Source organism: Arvicola amphibius, chromosome 10 (genome assembly GCF_903992535.2).
Source record: "Arvicola amphibius chromosome 10, mArvAmp1.2, whole genome shotgun sequence".
NCBI lineage: Eukaryota > Metazoa > Chordata > Mammalia > Rodentia > Cricetidae > Arvicola > Arvicola amphibius.
The window spans coordinates 102,157,984-102,180,044 of NC_052056.1; the positions used below are offsets into that span (position 1 = coordinate 102,157,984).

At 45.9% G+C, this 22,061-nt stretch overlaps 1 protein-coding gene across 2 annotated transcripts; it reads right to left on the reverse strand.

Moving 5' to 3' along the window:
• Nucleotides 1-62: 62 nt before the first annotated feature.
• Usp42 (ubiquitin specific peptidase 42) lies at nt 63-20,653 on the reverse strand. Of its 2 annotated transcripts, XM_038344738.1 has the most exons (18): nt 20,536-20,653; nt 16,256-16,502; nt 15,006-15,206; nt 13,135-13,245; nt 12,270-12,372; nt 11,490-11,557; nt 10,707-10,777; nt 9,570-9,652; nt 8,872-8,983; nt 8,357-8,497; nt 8,087-8,187; nt 6,988-7,141; nt 5,897-6,625; nt 5,704-5,798; nt 3,496-4,959; nt 2,341-2,642; nt 1,629-1,677; nt 63-1,079 (listed from the first exon to the last, which is right to left on the reverse strand). In XM_038344738.1, the coding sequence occupies exons 2-17, from the start codon at nt 16,491-16,493 to the stop codon at nt 1,670-1,672; spliced, it is 3,981 nt and encodes a 1,326-aa protein (XP_038200666.1). In that variant the 5' UTR covers nt 16,494-16,502; nt 20,536-20,653; the 3' UTR covers nt 63-1,079; nt 1,629-1,669. The 2 variants fall into 2 exon arrangements, with proteins under 2 accessions (XP_038200666.1, XP_038200665.1); XM_038344737.1 differs by lacking the exons at nt 63-1,079; nt 1,629-1,677 and having other exon boundaries at nt 1,692-2,642.
• Between the last annotated feature and the right edge of the window lie 1,408 nt (nt 20,654-22,061).

Genomic DNA, 22,061 nt, shown 5'->3' on the forward strand with positions numbered 1-22,061 from the left:
CAACTGCCTCAGACTCAATTCTTCATAACAGACATGGCTGTGAGCTCACGGAGAACAGAGTAAAAACAGACAGAGTCGTTTAATTTGCTGCCATTTATATACTATATAAATCTTACATGCCGTATATATACAGTGGGGCAAGTGCTTTTTTAATCTTAAAAAAACAAAGATCAACTTTAGACATCTCTGAACAACACAAACTGTATAAACCATACAGATTATTCAGATACACACTGTATTAAATACAGTCTTTCCCCACTCCCGTCTCCTGATGCAGGACCAGTGAATTATAAGTGTATCACAGTTTGATAGCATATCCATATTAAAAATAAAATCACAGTATGATTTTTGTCTGTAACTAGAAACTTGAAGGGATCAAGCTGACGACTCAGACTCCAATATCATATTGTTGAGACGAGACACAGTATAAAAAGTGTTAAGGTAATAAAAACATACTGTAGGCTTTACAAATAATGTCTGGATTATACATTCATAATGCAAATACTCATCATAACTGGTAAATTGATTGGAATAGTTCCACAAAGTTCAAAAACAGAACTTGTCTATAAAATACATCTTCAAATCTTGAATACAACTAAAATGTGAAGCAAATTAGTTTCTAGTATCAGACATTGCAGAGGAAGCCCTCGAAGGTCTGGATGAGAGCTTGGGTCTTTAAATAAGTCTTTAAATTAAATAGACGCACTGTCGTTTTGTCCTTTTGAAGTTCATGGTTCCCAGTCGGCCGTGCACCAGATGTCTAGCTTGGAGGAACATTACATGAAATACAAGTAGTCAACCTGAGTCTGTAGTTAAGCAGCATCTGAGATGGTCTATTCCAGGGCATTATTTTCAGTGTGGTTTTTATGTACACGGTAATTTACAATATTCAGCAGTGTACAAAGAATCCGTTTGGAATAAGGGCAATTAAGAAAAGGTAAAAACTGAAAAAAAAAAGTTGTCCATGGTAAAGTCTGTACAGTATTTACTAAAGAAGCACCACGCAGTTTGGACCAAGTTATTTTCTATGTTTATAATTTAAGCTGGGTTGGGGATGGCTTCTGTTGAAGATGTTGAATCTGAAAGAAAAGAGGTACAGGCGTTAGCTGAATGGAGGCTGGTCTCAAGTGCTCTGGGTGTGCTCCCATTAAATGAGTTCTCTACCTTCCTCAACTGGGAGGCCAGGGAGGCGCCATCTGCTGGGCCCCTCAGCTGTTAATCTCCTCGGACCTCAGATTACACTTTCACAGAGCTGGAGAGGCTTAAAGTCTATGTCTTCTGACAAAGCCCGTTAATTAGCTGCAAATTGAGCTTCTGTAGCAGCTCATTTTAAAGCCCTCTTTGCAGACTGGATGGGACAGACTCCTTTTTGCTTCACCAAGTGTGGGCTATGAGTTCCTGTCTCTCAGGGCCATACAATAAAACACCAGTAATTAGCACCCAGGCTATGGCCCTGACCTGTGTGATTCCTCTGTGCTCTCAGATACTTAACCCCATGTCTGGATACAAGTGAGTGTCACGACACAGACCCCCAGGACTCCAATCCATCTTTTCTTCAGAAGGAAACCCACCTATATCCACTCAGAACTTTTACAAATGACCAAAACACAGACAAGAAAATTGCTTACCGTAATCTTTTTTTTTTTTTTTTTGTTATGATGCTGGGGCGTTAATCACCTGGAAGGCAAAGTGAGGAAACAATTTAACTTGTGTGTACCTGAAGACTTGACTATGATCGGTCCTGCAGTTTGATGTCAGCTGCAGGAAAAGTCACTCCTACAGGATGAGCGAGCAGACACTGGCTTGGCAGTGCTACAAAGAACTCCCAACAGAGGATGCTAAAGACCCACGCCCAAGGACCAGGTCTCTGCCCCAGCATACACTGCACATTCTTATGTGAGGATGAACAGGTTTCAGCTCAGAGAGCTGGAGGAAGAACTGGAGTTTACGAGAAAGGGTCAGTGGTGGTCAGAAGAGAAGTGTGGGTGCAGAGTAGCTGCAAACAAGCCACCAGTTTGAGACCTGATGCAATGTATATGTGTGGACTGCCAAAGAACAAAAGGTTCCACTCAGGGCCACCAACACATCTGTAGCAACTACTGTGTGACACAGACGCTTTAAGTTCCAGGAGTCTGAGCACACAGGTTACACTGGGTACAGCTCCATGCAACTCAGGCCTTCAACAGAGGTCACACCATACCTCTGCTCATAGGGAGGACCTTGTTGTAGGGCTCTTGAGTCAACTCCTAACATTCTGTGCTCCCCTTACATTTCTGCGTTCATTACCTTTCCCAAGCGTGTTACTCAAAGGGCTGCGTCCTTAATTCCCAGTCTTCTTACCCTGGCCATACTCTGACAGATGACATCTGTCAGGCCGGCTTTCCATCCTTAAATGCTTAGATTTCTCCCGGAAAGAGCCACTGTCTGCCAGAGGCAGGCCATCGGCCAGCAGGAAGGTGCCCTCTGTTCTCCGGAAATGGCCGACAGCCTCATAGCTCAAGGGCTTCGGTAAATGCATCTCAACATTTTTCATAAAGTCCTCTGACTTCCTCGAATGTCTTTTCTTTTTCTTCTTCTTCTTCCGATGTCTATGGAGGTCAGCATCAGAGTATGCTCCTGAAAAATCGGATTCTTGCTGATGCCTGCAGAAGAAGCAGCCAGAGTTCAGCCCCAGGGAAAAACTACAATCCTGGCTCCCCATCCCCTGGAACACTAGCTATGTATCTGTGGGCAAATTTCTCCTGCCAACATGTTGTTTCTTCCCATGGAAACAAGTTTTAAGACCATGGCCCTCAGCAAGGCTTTGCCCTAGCCAGACTTGGCACATTCTGCCATGTGCCCAGGCACAGGATAGAAGGCAACTGTGACCTGCTGCTGTTTACAAATGGCTAGGGCAATCTCCCCAGTTTTCATGTAAGTGATATCAGCTAAAAGATACAAAACTTCATTCATGCTCATGAATCAGACAAATTAAGACAGTTGCCACTCCTAAGTGACACAAACCAATCACATGCATGACACATAGCCTATAAAATACCAGCATTGGGGACACTGAGGCAGAAGGATCTATGTTTGAGGTCAGACAGGGCCTCAATTTTTTTATATGTATGTATATATATATATAATACACACACACACACACACACACAAACATTTAGAATTAAAATGAGAAATGGTGGCCTAAATAGGAGACAAATGTCAAAGAAATAAATGGTGTGTCCTAAGCTCACTCCAATCAGACAGAGAAGAAAATACAACAGATACAAAAATGTCAGGCCTCTGAGAGTTGTTAGAGTCCAATAAATTAAAAGCTTTGTGAAACTTTAGAGAGATGTGAGATATGTAAAACAACCAAATCTCAGAACTCCAGTGATTAAACAAAAACAAACTGGTGGAGCAAGATCTAGTCCTCTAGCTCTGTCAGGACAGAGCTGGCCACGCAAGCACCGTGGCCACACCAAGCTCAGCCACTGGATCCCCTTCTCCAGGCCTCACCTGGCATCTCGATCCCGGTGTTTATCTTTGGACTTCTTTTTCTTCTTAGATTTTTTGTGCTTCTTCGCCCTTGGCTCTTCTAAAGTGTCCTTCTCCAGATTTTTGTGGGCTTTTTTTTCTAGGCGGCTATCACTTTCTGTAGTCTCATACCTCCGTTTCCTTGACTTGACACTTTCGTGTTCGTGAAAGCGACCAGGGAAGCTGTGGTTGCTGTCCTGCACAGCCAGCATGGCCTTCTCTTGGGGATGCCTCTCGATGGACAGGGCAAGGCCTGAGGCCTCTCGTGGGCTATGGAAGTGGGGCCGTTCCTTCCCCCGAGGTTGTGGCTCCCAGCCCTTCCGGCCCCAGTAGCTGTCTTTGTGTGGACGCCCAAGCTGAGCAGTGCGTTCATGCTCACGACTACGCAGAGGCCGCCACTCTCGGGCCGTGTATGGGGTATACCTGTCGTGGTAATACCTGCATTTGTCCCACCTCATCTTGTCTGGGTAGAATCTCTCCCTGACCCAGGCATGCTCATTTTCCGAATGGTGGTACCGGCTCCAGTCCTGCTCTGGGCCATTCCTAACCCGTGAGTGATGGTGGCTGTATCTGCTTAGGGAGCGGTGCTCAGGGCTGTCTCTGTCACCATGACCCAGGTGCTGGCCCCCATTGCAGTATGTATTAGCAGGGTGGCGCTCCTGCTTGGGCCGCTCTCGACTGTAGCAGCGTCGCTTCTTATGGTGGTGGTCCTCCGTCCGGGCCCTGCAGTCCCTCACATGCTCCCCACTGGAGGAACGCTCTCTCCGGCTTCGATAATGTCCTCGATCCACTTTCCGGAGGCTGCTCACCTTTTCCTTGGCTGGGGAAGGCTCCTGAACTTTGGGTCCCACCTTGCTTCCGTCACCTCTGTCCCCGGGAACCTGCGCCGCAGCCCCTTCACAAGAGCTGGTGGTCCAGTCAGGCTGAGGGGGGGGAACTGTGTCTGCAGAGACCCCCGAGCTTCTAGATGAATCTTCGGCCTCCTCGGACCCCTCTGTGCTGAGGTAAAGGAAGAGTTTCTGCTCACCGCCCTCACCTGTGAGTACTGAGGGAGCCGGATTCAGTCTCTCCACCGCTTCAGCCAAAGTGGAGTCCTGCGGGTTCTCAGCTATTTCCCCTTTCACTGCTTGGGGTGGCTGGCTCGGGCTGGTAGTCAAGTCATCAGGGTCACACAATTCGGGCAGTGGGGTATCCCCCAAGGTAGTACCGGTGGTGTTACAAGGAGCAGGGACGGAAGGCAGAACCTCCACAGGGTTAGCTGAGACGACAACAGAGGAGTCTTCTTTGGTACAGCTGATGGTGGGCTCCAGGGGTGACATGGTTGTAGGGGTCTTCATGCTCCCATTGGTAACTGCCTCTGGTGTCTCAAGAGAACCATTCTCATCAGTGACGGGCTCCAGCTGTGAAACAGGGTCCTTTGGGGGGCTTTCCCCTGTTGTAGTCCAACTACAGCCCCATCAAAACAAAGAAACAGAGTGACGGTTAGCCCGACTACCACAGGACCGCGGGACAGCTCCACTCAACAGTCTGTACTCTAAGCATAGCTGATGAAACACAGTATCAAGTTTATCACTCCTGGAAATCAAGTTTTTCTTTTCCCTCATTAAGTAAAAAGTACAATTTCTACCAGGACTCCCTCCTATTCTCACAACCCCATAGTTGTAGACACCTCACACTTCAGCTAAGTGTCTAACTCATCTCAAGAGCTAAGTGAAGCCAGGAATGGTAGCTATACATACTTGTAACCCCAGCATTTGGGAAAATGGACAAGAATTAGGAGCCAGCCTGATCTCTATAGTAAGTTCCAGGCCAGCCCTAAAAAAGTCCAGGGGCTAAGGGTTGTGACGCAGTTGGTACTGTTCACCAGCACACACACCCTGGGGTCTGCACTGTGTAGGACAGGTGTGCACACCTGACATCCCAGCAGTCAGGATGAGGCCATTTTCAGCTACATAGGGAGTTGGAGTCCCTGTCTCAAATCAAATGTCTCAGAACACCACTGAACCTGTAAGAGGGTGTGCAGGAGGACATGTCAGCTGAACCCATCAAGGGATCCTGACTCCTAGTTGCCCAGGCTGGTATTTTACTCTTCTAAGGGGGAGGCTGACAAGATCCACAGATGAGTGTGACATTCTTTCCACTATCTGATGTGCTCACTCGCACTGGCACACTCACTGACACGACTCCTACCTCTCTTCACCCGATGGCCCCTTTGCCTGGTTGGTAAGCTTGAAGGTCTCGAGGACTCTGTCTTCAGGAACAGACTGTAAAGGAGCAGGTGTCACCTACAGTGAAACAAAGGTGTTTCAGATCCAGCGCCAGCGCCAGCCTCATGAAACCCAGCTAAGCTATGAGGCTGGAGACCTCCCTCCCTGCCACTCACCTTTCCAGGAAGACCATTAAGTTTGGAAAAGAGGTTTTCTGTGTGTACATCGGGCTGGACCTGACAGCTGGCACTGTCAAATGCTAGGCCGTTCTCTCTCAAGTCGCTGCCTGCGCTATTAGCACCATTTAGCGTGACGGATTCTTGTAGCTCACGAGGGGAAGCCTCACTGTCCTCGTCTTCAGCTTCCGGCCTGGCACAGGGCGTGCTGGCCATCATGTCTACACCATTCTCCTGGGCCAGGCCCTTCGACTCCTCATCGGACTCTTCTGAGGACTCAGCCCCATAGGGGACCAGCACGCTGGAGCTCACCTTAGCCTTGCCATTCACCATGGGCTTAGAACAGGGTTCACTGGGGGAAACTGCTTTTGCTACTGTATTGGAAACAGATGCCATGGGTGTGTTCGAGGTAGACTGTATTGCAGAAGGATTAGTGATGGTAGAGGAGGGTGTTGCCTTGCTAGGGGCCTCCAGCGAAGGGCCATGGAGGTTGTTATTCAGCTGTGCCTGACCCTGGCGAACAGGCAACTTGTTGTGAATACTGATGGTAATTTTTTGTTTCTTGGGGTGTTCTGGAACAACTGAGGGCCTGCTGACAGACCAGTTTTGCACAGAAGTCGAGGCATTAACAGGACTGGCCCTATTGACGCTGGTGTTTCCGTTAGGGCTTGACATCGAACTACTTGGTGTGTCTTTCACTGGCGTGGTGCCATTCAAGTGTGGTGTAGTCTACAAGGAGGAAGAGAACAGCTGGGTCAGTATTCCAGACACAGTACACTTGGTAACTGACAGGCTTTGCCTCTGCTGTTTATCAGCAAATTCCTTTCGCACTGCCACACTCCCAAGATGACCCAGACATGAACAAAATGTCCCTGAGAATTTTACTTCCTTGAGTCCAACTTTAATTAAGAACCCAAATATCTAGTCTACAAGGAGTGTGGGAGTTCACAGTAAGAGGGGTCTTCTACACACGCCCTAAGCAGCCACTGGATTATACCCCCACCCTGAGGCGTTTTGTAATTAAGGGCTGCAGTGACCTCAGGCAGCAGATGAGGCAGGTCTGGGACCCGCTTTCCTGACTCAAGAGTTACCTTCATGACATGGGAAGGCAGCTGGGGTCCAATAAACCCTGGTGCTGCCTGCTTGTTGTTGACGACCCTCTGACTGATTCCTGGACGAGGAGAGGACTGGCCAGGACTATGGGTGGGATGGGCAGGTTCCCCTCCATTTTTCACATCATGTGACCTGGGGACAAAGAATAAAATGGCTTGTATGAGGAAAGACATCTCCTTAGAAGATGTATTTTCAAATTCCACAGTACCTAGCTTGTCAGACAGAAATGGGACATGAACTTCCATGTCTCATGGACAGAGCTACACATCACTACCCCTATTAGGCTGTCAATGCTGGGTGCTGAGGCAGGACACGAGAAACTGACTCAATGAGCCCTCCACCCCCAAGACATATTACATGGCTCTGGCTATCTTGGAACTGGGTGTGTAGACCAGGATGGCCTCAAACATAAGAGATCTACCTGCCTCTGCCCGTTAGAATTAAAGGTGTGCACCACCACACCCAGTACCAACTAGGTCAATGAAATGTTGGTTTCAGTGTGGGTTTCTTGTTGTTACTGCTGTTTTGGAGACATGGAAATGATCGTTCTGTCATGGTTGAATATCTGGGGATAGTCTCAATTTTCAGCTACTTGGGATATTTTGTGGGACTGAGAATGTGGCTGATAGAAGGCCTGGCTCGTATATTTGAGATCCTCGGTTCCACCCAAGTACCTAATAGAGGAGACAACGTGGAGCCTATATCAGATTTCTTCAGAAATAGAACTGGTGCGTTACAAGCCTGCAACTACAGCAGACAGTGGGCACGAGCTGGCAGAGCTTGACCGCTGGGGAGGCACTGACGGAGAGCACAGGGCACAGAGCCCTTCCCATGGCCTCCACAGTCCCAGGCCACTCAGCTACCTCCTCAGGGCTGCTGTCCTTCCTTCTATACTTGTCAGTGAGCGAGAAGCTAACGGCAAACTCATGACATGTACTCAGAAAGACCTCAGGCTTAAACACGTGGTAATTCATCTTTAACTTGCTGTTTAAAAGGCAGCTCAAAATTAAGTATGTTGATGAAAGGAAGAGAAACTGATCCAACAGCAAAGCTGACAACTTGTTTTCAAGTCAATACCTGATATAAAAGAGCACATAAGCTTGCTGGTTAAGCACCGATCTAATATCACTGGTGGACACGATGGAGTCATTCATCTGATACCAGAGGCCATTGCTAGCCTATCAAAGAAACCACAAAGAAAGGCTGGATTTAGTCTGATGTCAAGGCCCACAGTCAAAAACCACCTAAGAGAAACAGACCATCACCCCTCACTGTAAAAGTTCCACTGCTGACCCCATGAACCTAGTGCTATCCCACAGAAAACTTACTAGCTGCCCGGCAGCATACCTTTATGTAGCAAAAGTAGTGGCCTGCATGACAGTTAAAACCAGTGTGGACCAGCACAGCATACAAAACATAAATAATTGGCTCTCCGTTGGGCTGAGACATATAGGGCCGAATATCAAGGTATTCAGGATATTTTACATCCTAAAAATAAATGGAAAGAGTTAGGACTGTTATTTTGAAGACACAGGTGGCCCATGTTTTCAGCTACAGGCGTACGCATAAGGAGGTTGTTTAAGACCTGTAAGCCTTGACCCCAGAAAGCCAATGCACAGAATAGAAGAGAGCTGAGGGCAATCCCATTGTTTTATGGGTCATAAATTAGTACCCACACTGAATCTTCAACAAAACCTCACGGTGACAGCTGCAGCCGCACTCATGACTAAGTGACTCAAACATGTGCTACAGCTTGTGCACGTTACTGTATCTTGGCCACTTTCACCATTAATTCGGAAGCAAAGGGGAAAATTCAATGTACAGTGATAAAAAAAAAAAACCCCTACAAATCATGTATATACCTTAGCAATTTTCCCACCAGTGAAGTTGGCAAAGCGCTTCAGTGAAATGGTGAGAACATTAGAGGACCTATGGATGGTAAACCTCTTTGAAGCTGGAACCATTTTTTTGCACCTTGAAACACACAGGAAGGAAGGGTTGGGATGTTTAGTGTAGATACTTAAGTGTTTTAGTTTTTATTTGTCTAAAACACCCTAAGTTAATATTTTAAAACAAAGAAACTAAATTAAAACAAGAACAGCAAACCAACTCTTTAAACCAGCAGTTAAAATAGTAAAATTAGAAATTCCAGGAGGGCTGGGGGTGTGGGCCAGTGGTTGAGCACTTGCCTAGTATGGACAAGGCCCCAGGCTCAGTCCTCCACAACACCCACATACATAGAAAGATATGTAAGCTGACTGTTCAGGAAGAATAAAATTCAAAACCCAGGCTGGACCACATAAAAGACCGTGCCTTTAAAAAAGAATTCAAAACTGATAACATTAAACTGGGGTAGGATGCAGCTTCATGGTAGGACACCTGCCTAACCCATGTGAGACTCTGGACTCTGGACTTCATACCCAATACCCCAAATGAAAAACAGAGAAAAAGAAAATCACCTAAAAAGCACTGAAAATGGAGTCAATTTCTAAATTAGAATAATCACAGGAAAGCAAAGCCCTCTCCCAAAAGAGGGTGGGAGCATGTCACCCAATCATACTTGCTGCATTTGTATGAGTTTTCTCCATCCAGTTGTTCTGGCTTCACAAACTGTTCCAATGCCTTGGTAACACTCTGAGCAGCCTAGGAAACGGGCACAAACCTCATGTCACCATGCGCACTGCCAGGGGTTGAGATGGACAGACAAACGCGCGCGCAAACACACATACCCCTATCCTTTGGCAGAAAAGCAACAGGAAATGTTCACATGATTTTTTGTTACTGTTTATCGTGTATCTACTTTTATACAACTACACAAAAAAATTATACCCCATTTTAAAGACAAGCAGATTAAATAGAACAAAGTAGATTACAGTTTGACTTGCACTGGCCTAAAAAAGAAACCATCAAGAACCAGGCATGAACTATGGAATATCTACTTTCTAGACCCACTATGCAACTGTCCAGAGAACAAGGCTTCCAAGCAGAATCAAATGAAAACAGCAGACAGGTAAAGGGATAATCATAAACCATCTTCATAAAAGAGAGCAATCTAGGGCTTAAGAGATGGTTCAGAGGCTAAGAGTGCTTGCAGCACCCACAAAGGCCGCTCACATCTGTAACTCCAGCTCCAGTGGGTCCAATGCCCTATTCTGGCCTCTGCAGGCACCCTCCCCACACACGCACACAGATACACACAACACACTCACACATATACACATATATGGAAGTTTCAAAATAGTTTTTAAAAAGCAAGCAATCTATTGTGGAGCAGCATAGATCACACCACTAAAGAATAAATTCTGAGCTGGGTGGTAGTGGCGCACGCCTTTAATCCCAGCACTTGGGAGGCAGAGGCAGGCAGCTCTCTGTGAGTTTGAGGCCAGCCTAGTCTACAAGAGCTAGTTCCAGGACATGCTCCACAGCTACAGAGAAACTATGTCTCAAAAAAACGACAAAATTCCGAGGGACAGGTTTTGCATTTCTATGCATATTTCTTTGTTTGGCAAGTACAGAACTACATTTGTAATCAGAAAAACAAAAGCTCCAAACAACAAAAACCAGGAGTGTGAAAAATTCAATGAGCTAAAGTTTCAAAGAGTAACAACCATCTATGTTTGATTGATTTGAAAATGTATAAACACCAAGGCTACGAAAGGATGCTTTTAACTTTACTACTGTTAAGTGCTGAGCTCACCTTAATTTCCAATGTTATGTCCAGATATGGATCAAAGGTATCTGAAACACCCTTGCAATTTAAACATTTGACTGAAATAAAAGAAAATATGAACAGTAAATTCTTGCCTTACTGGCTACTCATAGAACAGAATACATTTACAAATGAAGAACTAAGAGTACTAAGCGAAAAGGATGTAAGTAAATTCTTACACTGTGGGTAGAAGTGCCATAATCCTAGCCCCTGTAAGCCACTGGCTGAAATATAAACTGCTATAACCTCTAGATACTTTATGATTCAGAAATCAGAAGCCTGCACAAGCGATGGCACACACGAAGGTATCTGATTATTATTTTATTTTATTTTATTTTATTTTATTTGGTTTTTCGAGACAGGGTTTCTCTGCAGCTTTTTTTTTAGAGCCTGTCCTGGAACTAGCTCTTGTAGACCAGGCTGGCCTCGAACTCACAGAGATCCGCCTGCCTCTGCCTCCCGAGTGCTGGGATTAAAGGCGTGCGCCACCACCGCCCGGCAGGTATCTGATTATGAATGCCTCTCAAAACAGACACTTATCCCTCAACAGGACATGATGGAGCTCTGACTGCACCCGCAAGCTTTCTAGCAGGAAGAGAAACATGAAGGGCTTATGCACAGTATGCCCCCAGCTCGTCTGTGCATAACAAGTACCAGAAGATGTACTGAATCTGGTCGGACCTGTGATCTTTCCATTATTACCCACCCCTACTGTTTGCATTTTAAAACCATAAGCATGTATATTATGATGAACCTTCAAATCAAGTTTACCTCGCGATCTTAGGTATCCTCCAAATATCTGGCAGACTAGGGTGGTAGCTTGGGTGTGTCTGTCCAATCTGAAAAATATCCAAATAGTGACATGAGAGGAGAGCTCGGCAAACACTGTGGCCAGATTTTAAAAGCATCTATGTTTATAAAGGAACAACAATTTGGAGGAGAATCACAAATGATGATGACGTTAGAAATGCGTGGCAGCTGGGGACTATCCCACTGTGAGGACCTGGTGAAGGATGCAAGGACTTGCTATGATGGGACTTGAGGTAGAGAACTGAGAAGATGCTCTTTACAAACCTGTGCTTCTTTCTTTGCTGAGGCCTGGCAAGGGGAGTTAAAGGCAGAGCACCTTCCTCTGTTCAACACTAACGGTACCCAGACCAATCCTTAAGACTTGAGACAAAAGAGCAAAGAGGAACATGTACAGGTGTCTGGAACACAATAGGTGGGTTGGGACCTTTCCTAGTCTTCCTGAGTCTGCATTTGAGTTTTAAGAAGCTACAGAACTGATAACTGAAGGGGGTGTGGAGGGCAGATTTCTGAGTCTGGAGATGAACATGAAAAGCATTAGGCACTGCTAAAAGGAAAAGCAGCTAGATTCAGACCTGGAAACTAAACACAGCAAGGCTGCTACCCAGCATGTAAGCTCAACAATTTTGGATGGTTACAATAACTCCATTTCCTGACATTTTAGTCTTTTTAAAATAGTGCAAATCAGGAAAAGGAACCTTCGAAGAGACAAGTTGAAAGCAGCATCGACTCTGCTGTACTTACTTATTGCTGCCGTTTAAACACGCTTTCTGCATGGCATCAACTGTGTACTGAAGAAATTCATGGGCATCTTCTTGGTTTCCAAAACGGAAGTGTCTAGCAATACCTGTAAGATTTGAAGAAAGACAGGCCTTATTATTACATACTCTGTGCCATGGTGACATCCCTAAAAGCTACACCTTGAACTATGTCCCAGGAAAAAAATCCCTGAATGACCTTATTTTTTGAGGCTGAGTCTTATGGATCTCAGGCAGGCATCAAACACTCCACTAACTGAAGATAACCTTGAACTCCTGATGCCCCTGACTTTAGTTCCCAAGGGTTGGGATCACAAGTGTGTATCACCACACCCAGAGCATCTCTTATTTTCAACAACTTTTTAGGCAAAAAGATTACAGCTTGTCACTGTATAACCATATGCCTCTCTAATTACCCTGAATGAGTTCTATATTGATTGTTACTACAAAATTGGCTAATTAAAATGATAAAAAGATACAGTACAAAAAGCACATTGATGTGCTGGGCATGATGGTATATGCCTGCCTGTGCTTTAGTACTTGAGATGTGGAAATCGAGTTCAGAGCCATCCTTGGCTACACAGAAAGTTCAAGACCAGGCTTGGACACAGGAGACCCTGTCTCAAAAAACATGAAGTGTGTAAGAAAACTGTATACAAGCCCTGAATGATGTTGTACACCTGCAATCTCAGCACCTGGGAGGATGATGCAGGCAGAGTGCCATGAGTTTGGGGCCAGCATGGACTACAGAATGAGGCCCTATCTCAAATACAAAAGGAAGAGGTACGGACGACAACAAATAACTAACTGGACATGGAATACCGGCAGGAGCTATTGCAGCTGAAACTTACGTCGCATTTCATTGATGACGAACATCGGCTTGATAACGTCTCCAGGGTTGCTGAGTGCCTGGGTAATGTGTGTTTGCATTATGCACATCATACAAAATCCTTCTGCGTGGCCTGCAAGATAATGAGAATCCAAATGAGCAAAATGTGGCAATATACAACAGGAAGGTAGATCAGAAATGAGGGCAGATGCCCAGAACGCAGCAACAGTGCCAGTCACCATGTGCATGCACTGAGCTGCTGCTATCATTAGTTTTCGTTTCATTAATCTGGGAAGGCTGGGTGAAAAGTATATACTGATGACTTTAAGGACCAGAGAAGAAATGTGCCCAAAGTCAGGTATTTATTAAACAGTAAAAATGCAAGATGAAAGTGCTGGATTTTCCCATGGAAGAAGGCTGCTCTGAGCACACAGTGTCAACTACAGCAGCAGAGACCTGTGCAGCACAGGGGCAGGCACTTGCTGAGCATGAGTGAGACTCTGAGTTCAATCCCCAGTACTGAAAGAAAAAAAAAACCTTCACATTACAAACAAAAATTAATTAAAAGGAATCGCTGACTCCAAAAAAAAAACAAAAAATAGAAAATGTCTAGAAGAAAACAGAGTAAAATATCTCTGACCTCAGACTAAGTAAAAATGTTTACATTTTATTTACTACACGTGTACGTGTTTGGCACAGGCCAGTGTAGAAGACACCGTGTGGGAGTCGGTTCTCTCCCTCCACAACAGGAGCCCAGGTACTGAACTCAGGCTGTCAGGCCTGGGGGCATAACTGATAAAAAGTAAAAAGTAATGAACTACAAATAATAAACTTTCCAAAAGACACTGAGATGAAAGACACCTATTGGAGAAAACACAAGTGTCAGTCTAATAGTTCCAAAATCTGTAAAACTCCCCAAATTCAACAACAGGAAAACCAGCTAGTTCACAGCAAGGCAAGATTTAAAGGGCAGGAGGAGCTGAAGATGTTAAGTGTGATTGGCAGACTGTTGGCGCCTGTGCTCTGTCTTCAGCTCTCTATAAACAGGACATGGTGATGCGCACCTGTGATCCCAGCTCTCAGGAGGTAGAGGCAGGAGGATCAGAAGTTCAAGGTCATCTTCCACTACACAGTCTACATGGGCCTGCCTGGGCTAGGAGACCCTATCTCAAGGGAAAATAATAAAAAATAAAAAAGATAAAAGATTTTTCCCATCATTACTAATTAGGTAAGTGCAAATAAAAGTCACAACAATCAGAAGACACTGCTAAATATTCCTGAGAATGGTCACAATGGTGAAGACTGGGGCTGAGTGATAGAGCATCTGCCTAACAAGAAGGACACTCTGGGTTCAAGCCACAGTACCAAAAATTTCAATAAGTAAATATTTAATCAAAATCAAAACCCTGCTCATACTCTGTGTTTGAAAATGCATGGTACAAACAGAACCTTCATCCCTGCTGGTCAGGGCTTAAATATCACAATCCGTTTGGAAACAGTTCTGAAGTGTATAAAAGTTATGTGTCCAGCACAGGATGATGTTATTTCTTTCTCACCCAAGAGAAATAACATACTTGTTTTAGAAAGACAAACAAATATTTCTACCAGCTTCAATTTTTTTTTTTTTTTGATTATTTATTGGAGACAGGGTCCCAGGTAGGCCAGAATGGCCTGGAACTCTGGTTTTAGGCTTTTTGTTTGTTTGTTTTTCAGGTTGAAGATTAAACCAAGGGCCTGGTGCATGCTAAGTTGAGTATACTACCACTGAGCTCAATGCCATGCTCACGAACATGGACCCCCCACATCTATTTCATGTTCACTGCAGAGGAAGACACCAGTGGGGAAGCAAAGCACAGCACTGAACACATGCACACCAGAGCACACAGCACTCACATGTCTTGGAGTGCTCATGAGATAACATGTAATTGGCGAGGGGTGGTGTGTAGGTCAGACACTGCAATGCAGCATTGGCGAAACAGGTATTGCCCAAATTCTGGAGCCCAGCGCCAACTCGATGAGATTGTTGCCACTTAAGACAAATCTTTTCAGATGGAAACAGAACCTTTTGAGGAGGAGCAATGCCATCACCTAGGACTTAAAGAAAACAGAGCAAAAAAAATTAAAAACAAAGCTTTGCAGACTTCATAAGCAAAACCCACAGCAATGCCTGAATCTGGTCAAGATCCTACACCTCATTTCCAGCCTGCCACAAACACTGAGGAGAAAGTCACACTCAAGTCCAGACCCTCAGGTGAGAATGACTCCACTCTCATTTGACTTCTTTTTAACAAATCATTTTCAGAGACAAGGGATGGATTTACAAAGAAAGGATCTTAAGAGATATAAATCCACTTACTGTGTAGTATTCGTTTAAACTAATTAAAAAATACAAACTGGGTTTATTTGTGTGTGTGTGTTCCCACGTTGTATGCACAAGCACTGGTACCCATGAAGGCCACAAGATGATTGATGTAAGACCCCCCTCCTTGAAGTCACAAGTATTATTTTTATAAAAAGATTCTCTAAGATGTACACACTAAAATGCTTACAGACAAGTGAAGTATTAGACTTGTCTAAAATATCAGAGAAAGACAAGAGGGTGTTTGTGCCTACTTACTATGTACAACACCCTAGACACACGTGCACATACACACAGAGGAAAGGGTCAGTGGGTAGCCATGTCAAAGGTGGCTGACGGCTATGTAAGAGTTCATTAGAATTCTACCTTTATATTTTCTCATACTTTTTCATAATAAGGGTCTGGGGATATAGCTCAGTTAACAGAATGCGTCCCTAATAGGCACAAAAAGTCCTGTGTTTGATCCCAGCACTGCCTCTCATCCCAGCACTCAGGCGGTGGAGACGAGACTCGGGAGGACAATCAGGCCCGTTTTGGCTACATGATGAGTTTGAGGACAAGATAAAGTTTATCCTCCAATAAATTGGGAATTTACAAAAACCACTCACATCCCGATAACTGAAGTCAGTCCACCCTCCTATCTGCGACCCATGCTAACAGTGGCAGGTGGGTGAATGGAGAATGATTGCTCACTAGTAGGAAATCAAACAGCGCCAGTCTTGAAAACCACTGCCTTCCTCAAGCATTCGCACAGGACTTCCTGACAGTAATTCTGCAATCATACCTTGATCCTTAGGGGGTGATGGTTTTGATTTATCAGGTACAGATGAATTTGAATAAACTACAGCACCAGGCACTGGCCCTAAAGAAAGCGTATGATTTGAAACATCACTTATTGAAGACACGGCACCCCAGCTGGCAGAGCCTGTGTCCATGTCTTCAGGTGAGACCGCCTCAGAACTGCCAGGCTGGTTCTGACAGGTTGATGGGTCTGAAGGCTCAGTTTTGTCAACTATGGTCATTTTTCAACCCTGTAAAAGACAGAAAGTATGTTTTGTTGTTTCAAAGTTGTTTCAAAGGGTAAGGCAAGCAGTCTACATAAGTAGCCACTGTATCTTGGAAATTTTTGACTAGCCATTTAAACAAATCACCCAAATATAAAACATTAGTGGGGGTAGGGATGGGTTTTATCCCCATGTCTCATAAGCTGGACCGGCACAGTGGTGCAAGCCTGGGACCCCAGCCTTGGGGAGGTGGTGGCAGGAAGAGCGAGAGTTCAGTACAAGGCGTCTGTCGCAAAAGCAGCAGCAGCAACAAAAAACCCATAACCTATACCAAATCCCCCAAATCATCTTTCAGTTTATAATTAGGTATCTCAATTCACAATTATATATATTTAAATAAGAACCTTTTTTAAATCTCTACTACTTAAAAGCTAGGAACATTCTACACTTTAAATTTTTAATTTGACTACATTTTCAATTTATAAACCATTTCAGGGGAAACCTCAATTACATAAAGAGAAAATTTAGCTTTGATTTTTAACTCAAAGTCTAAAATACCATTGTTTGAAATTTGAAGTTTTGAAAAATTATAGCTACAGAAAAGTCTTACCAGTGAAACGCATTTTCCTGAAGAAGTCTGTGTATATGGATTAACTTTTAAAATTAAACCTGTAATTTTACTAGCATCAAACTTTTAACACAAATGTGTTTAAATTTAATTCTCTCTGGATCTTATTTTCAAATATACTAATTAAGCTTTTTTCTATGTACTGGGCATCATATTAATTGCTGAATACATAATAACTTGCTAAATTTTCATGATGAACCTTTGATCAGTCAAAACCTGCAAGGTTTACAATGAAGTAATAATACAGCTCAGTGACCGGGACTAGAGAGCCAGAGCCAAGAAACCCAGCTGGGCTTCTGTCTAGCCGCTGCACCACCCGGCCAAAAAGCACTTCTAGGAACACTTTTAGGTACAGGCGCCGGGCGATGGTGGCGCACGCCTTTAATCCCGGCACTCGGGAGGCAGAGGCAGGCGGATCTCTGTGAGTTCGAGGCCAGCCTGGTCTACAAGAGCTAGTTCCAGGACAGGCTCCAAAGTCACAGAGAAACCCTGTCTCAAAAAATCAAAAACAAACAAACAAACAAAAAGGAATGGTACAGGCAGTCACACCCTGGACCTCCCTGTAGTGCTCTTCTTCCTAGTATCTGGACGTGGCACACTTTGGTCTCTGGAGTGCTCCCACCATAGGGCGTCCATTTTAGTTCCTGCTCTATTTGAGCTCTGGCAAGCTATTATCTTCCATCTTTCTACATCTGGCCAGGAAACTTTCAATCCCAGGTTAGAATTCACTCCTCTGGCATGCTTTCCATAACAATTCCTTTCACCCCAAGACTGGATTAGAAACCCATCCTAAAGGGTTTCCTTGACAACACTTTTCACCCCACGACTGGGTCAGAAACCCATCGTAAAGAAAGACTCCTTGTTCAGTAAAAACTTACTCCACCCTACCTGGCATGGGGAAAGCTTTCCAAACGTGTTAACAAATGAATGAAATCATGCAAACAGGAAGTAACTAGTGTTTGCTTTTAGCACCAGTTTGTGCCGAGTGATTTATATAAGGTATCTCATTTAATCCTTTAAAACTCTGAATTAAGGAAGTACTCTAAACTTTGGCCTTTACACATTCATCACTGTGAAGTACAGAAGGCAATGAAGTGCTCGTGTGCCTGCCACCTCAGTGACAGTGTCACCACGTGCTTCTACTCACAAGGTTGTTTCTTAAAACTTCGGCCTTCTTGTTTACAATTTTAATTGAAGTACAATGTGGGGACAGTTACATAAAAATAGAAAGTCAATTATATCTGATTTGAATATTTAATCAAGTAAAGATAAATGACCTTCATTTACAAGAAAGACTGAGCCTATTAGCCAAATAAAGCTTAAACTTTTCTCATCCTACAGGCAAAACAGAAATAAAAAGTGTATTGATGAAAGGAAGAAAAAAAGGAACAGGAGGGAGAGTTAAAGGATAAAAGCCAAAATTGGGTAATAAAGAAAGACTAATCTACCCTTAGTAAATTAACATTAATAACAGTAAAAGTCCTTGATTTTCCTGGGATAAGCAATCTTTCCAGACAATGATTAACAATAAAATAAAACATCATTATTCTAGGGAAGGTGGGGCAGTAGGCTTAACAGAAAAACACAATTCTAGTCATCAATAAGTACGGTATTGTTTGATTCTGGCAAGACTAACCAAATCCATTCATCATCTTCATTTTAATATTCAGCCAATGAAATCTTACCCTAAAATTATCCAGTATCAAACTAAAATCTGCCTCTTATAGAGATAACCCAATTATACTGTGTAAGATAGGATTCATGTGGCTTCTGTTCTTTATTATAACTAAAGCTTCTGAAAGTTAGTGTTCAAAATAGGACTCTGAAAGTAACTTCAATGAAAGTTGAGCCTTTCTCCTGGCACCCCATGATATACAAAGTTACCAGAGACCATTTAAAAAGACTCCATTTAGCAACCAGAACAGGGACCAGAGTTGGATAAATGTGCAGCACTAAGAACCTTTACTTGGTTATGACTCTTTGATGGGGAGTAAATGCTAGGCTATGTTAACCCTTTTCAGTATAAAAAAGGAGTATCACAACACACTGTCACTCCACACACACTGAAGGAATAAGGTCGACACACATACACAAAAAACTTAAACACGACTTCTTCATAAACAATATAAGTTCTTGTAACATTTCCGTCTTAAGAAACTTTAAAAAGATACCACTTGAATTTTAATTATATTTAGGTAAACAGAATGATTAGCCTTAAACCTTTGCAAATCAAACACTTGCTGTAGTCTTGATTCAATTACAGAAAAGAAAGTGAAAGTGTCCCTAAGTAAAAACAACTGTAACTGATTATTCAGAGACCTATGCACCTGAATGGCATGGTAAAAGCAAATTTTTAAGATTCACACTTTGCAAAAACGTTATCCTCCATAAACAGCTATGAGAACCTCAATGGGTATTTACTTTAAAAAGGGGCGTTAACTAGTTTCTCAACACTTTTTGTTACTTGAGTGCATTTACTTGAAAGAACCAAACAAGCAAGCCCTAAGGCCTTCAAATATAAAAGAACTATTCAACAAAAGTAATCTCAACTGTATTCATTCTAGGGAGGTTAAAGTCCTAGATTGTAAAACTTTGGTCCCGTCAAATTTTCATTTTAAACATTTGAACCCGATCCCTCCCACCCGCCTTTTTCCCCCCAGGTAAGTTGGTTCTTCCTGCCCCAAAGATAAAGAACGTAAGGGAGGAAGGCACACACTTGCTTTATTTCGGAGGGGAATGAACTACGGGGCTCCTCCCCCCAACATCCTCGGCCGCCCGCCTCTCCTTCGGGTGCCCGCTCCGGCGTGGACAACTCGGGCGTTCTGCGGAGAAGCCGAGTGGCCCGCGCCCGGGTGGGAAAGTTTGTCTGGGGTGGGGGCGGGGTGGGGGTGGGGAGGCCAGCCCCGAGCTCCGAGGGCCGCCCTGGGGCCGGAGGTGGCAGTCACGCGGGGGGGCGGCGGGCGGGCCACGGACGCCGGCTACACTGTCCCGGCGTGCACACGCCCACCCCGGCAGCTCCAAACCCGCCCGGCGGCCCGAGAGCAGCCGGCAGCAGCGCGGCCCGGCGACCGGGCCGAGGGGGCGGGTTGGGGCCGGTGGGGGTGGGAGCGCGGTGGCCATGGCAACCAGGGGGGTCCGGCCCTCCCCGTGCAGCCCCAGCGCTGCCTTCTCTGCGAGCCCTCCCGCCAGCCGTGGCCGCCGCCTCCTGCTCCGCGGGCCTGGCTCGGTCGGGCGGCAGCCAGCACCCGTTCCGCAGCCGTGGGGTCCCCGGGCCGCCGGGCAGCTGTAGAGGGGGCGGCGGGAGAGGGGCCGCGCCAGTCCCGGCGGGCCGCGGCCGGCTGAGGGTGGCTGGGCGGCTGAGGCCGCGAAGCCAGGACACGCGGCCGGGCCCCACGCCAACCTGCAGCGAGCGGGAAGGAGGCGGGAGCTTACCTGACCCGGCTCGGCACTCGCTCCATCCCCCTCGGCCGCCGCCGCCGCCGCCGCCGCACACAGCCCAGCCGCCCGGCGGGGGACAATGACGTGCCTCCATCCGGGCACCGCCGCCGCCGCCTCCGGGTCAGCGCCGCACCCGCAGCTCGCCGGCCGGGCCGCCAGGGGGCGCGCCAGGGCCGCGCCCGCACGCGCCGCCGCCACGGCCTCCGCCGCCCAGGGGCCGACGCGCAAGAGGCGCGGCGCGCAGCTAACGGGCCCGGCAAGCGCGGGAGGGGCCGTCGCCCAAGGGCGGCGGGGCGCGGGTTGGCCTCGCGCGTCAGCTAAGCGCCGGGCGCAGCCGGAGAAAACACACTGATTGGCCCGACGCGCTGATTGGCGGGGCGCACTGATTGGCTGGGCGTCCGGCAGCAGGGCGGGGAGGGGCCGCTTCCGTCCGGAGTTACCGGAGGTGCCCCAGCTGTGGCAGTAAAACGAGAGCTCACCTGAGCTTCCCAACCGTGGAGATTGATGCCTCTCCTGCGCTTGGCCCTGCCGACGGCGGTGGGGACCCTGGGCTTCACGACCTCTGGCTTTTAGGCCCACGGGCAATCACTGAGACGGAAGCTTCGCTGTTCACCCTACGGAGCCCAGCTGCGCAAAGGGACAACACTTGCACCCCGTCGACATTTAAGCCTTAGCGCTGCGGTGTTTGGGGCTACTGGGTGGGCTCTTGCATCTCAGTGCTGTTTCGTGGGTCTCGAGGCTGGACGAGAGTAATATATCCTTGCAACCTCTCCTCTACAGCGCCTGCCTGTGGCGTCCATTTAGGACACTGCCTGGAAATGCACTCACTGCTCACCCAAGTTTTTCACCCCTTACAGCACCAATTCCCTCCACTCTACTGATCCAAGGAGCCGTGGTCCTGACTAACTACTCCCTTGTCTTCTCACTAAGCCTAGTCTAACTGACTCCACCGGCACTCCACTCTGGTTTCATTTTACTATTGTGGGCAGTTTTTTGTTTTTTAAAACACAGATCCAAAGATATCATTTCCCCTCTTCAGAGCCTTCCTCGTGCCAGAAAAGATGCTAAACTCCTCAGCTTGGGTATTGAAAGTCCCATGATTCCCAGCACAGGTGAGTCTGAGACAGGAGGATCACAAGTTTGAAGGCAGGCTGTGCTACATAGTTAAATCCAGTTTCAAAACAACAAAACTCGAACTCCACATTTCCTTTTTTTATGTGTTCCAACCACAGCCCGCTCTGCTCACCTCACCATCCTGGGTACTGTGTTTGTAGATAGGAAGCCGATACCTGCCTGTCCTACCAATCTTATTACTGTCACTGTATAAAATTTCTGTTATGTATTTGGAGCAAAAAGCTGAAGTACTTTGAGGAAATAAGGGGAAAGAGAGTCCCAGCTGCTCAGATTCAGCATCTCCTGTCAAGATTACCACAACTTTCTTCTTTACAAAGAATGGTATTGGAATTTCACCATCGTGGTAATCTTGACAGGAGATGCCTCAAACTCACTCTGTATATAGT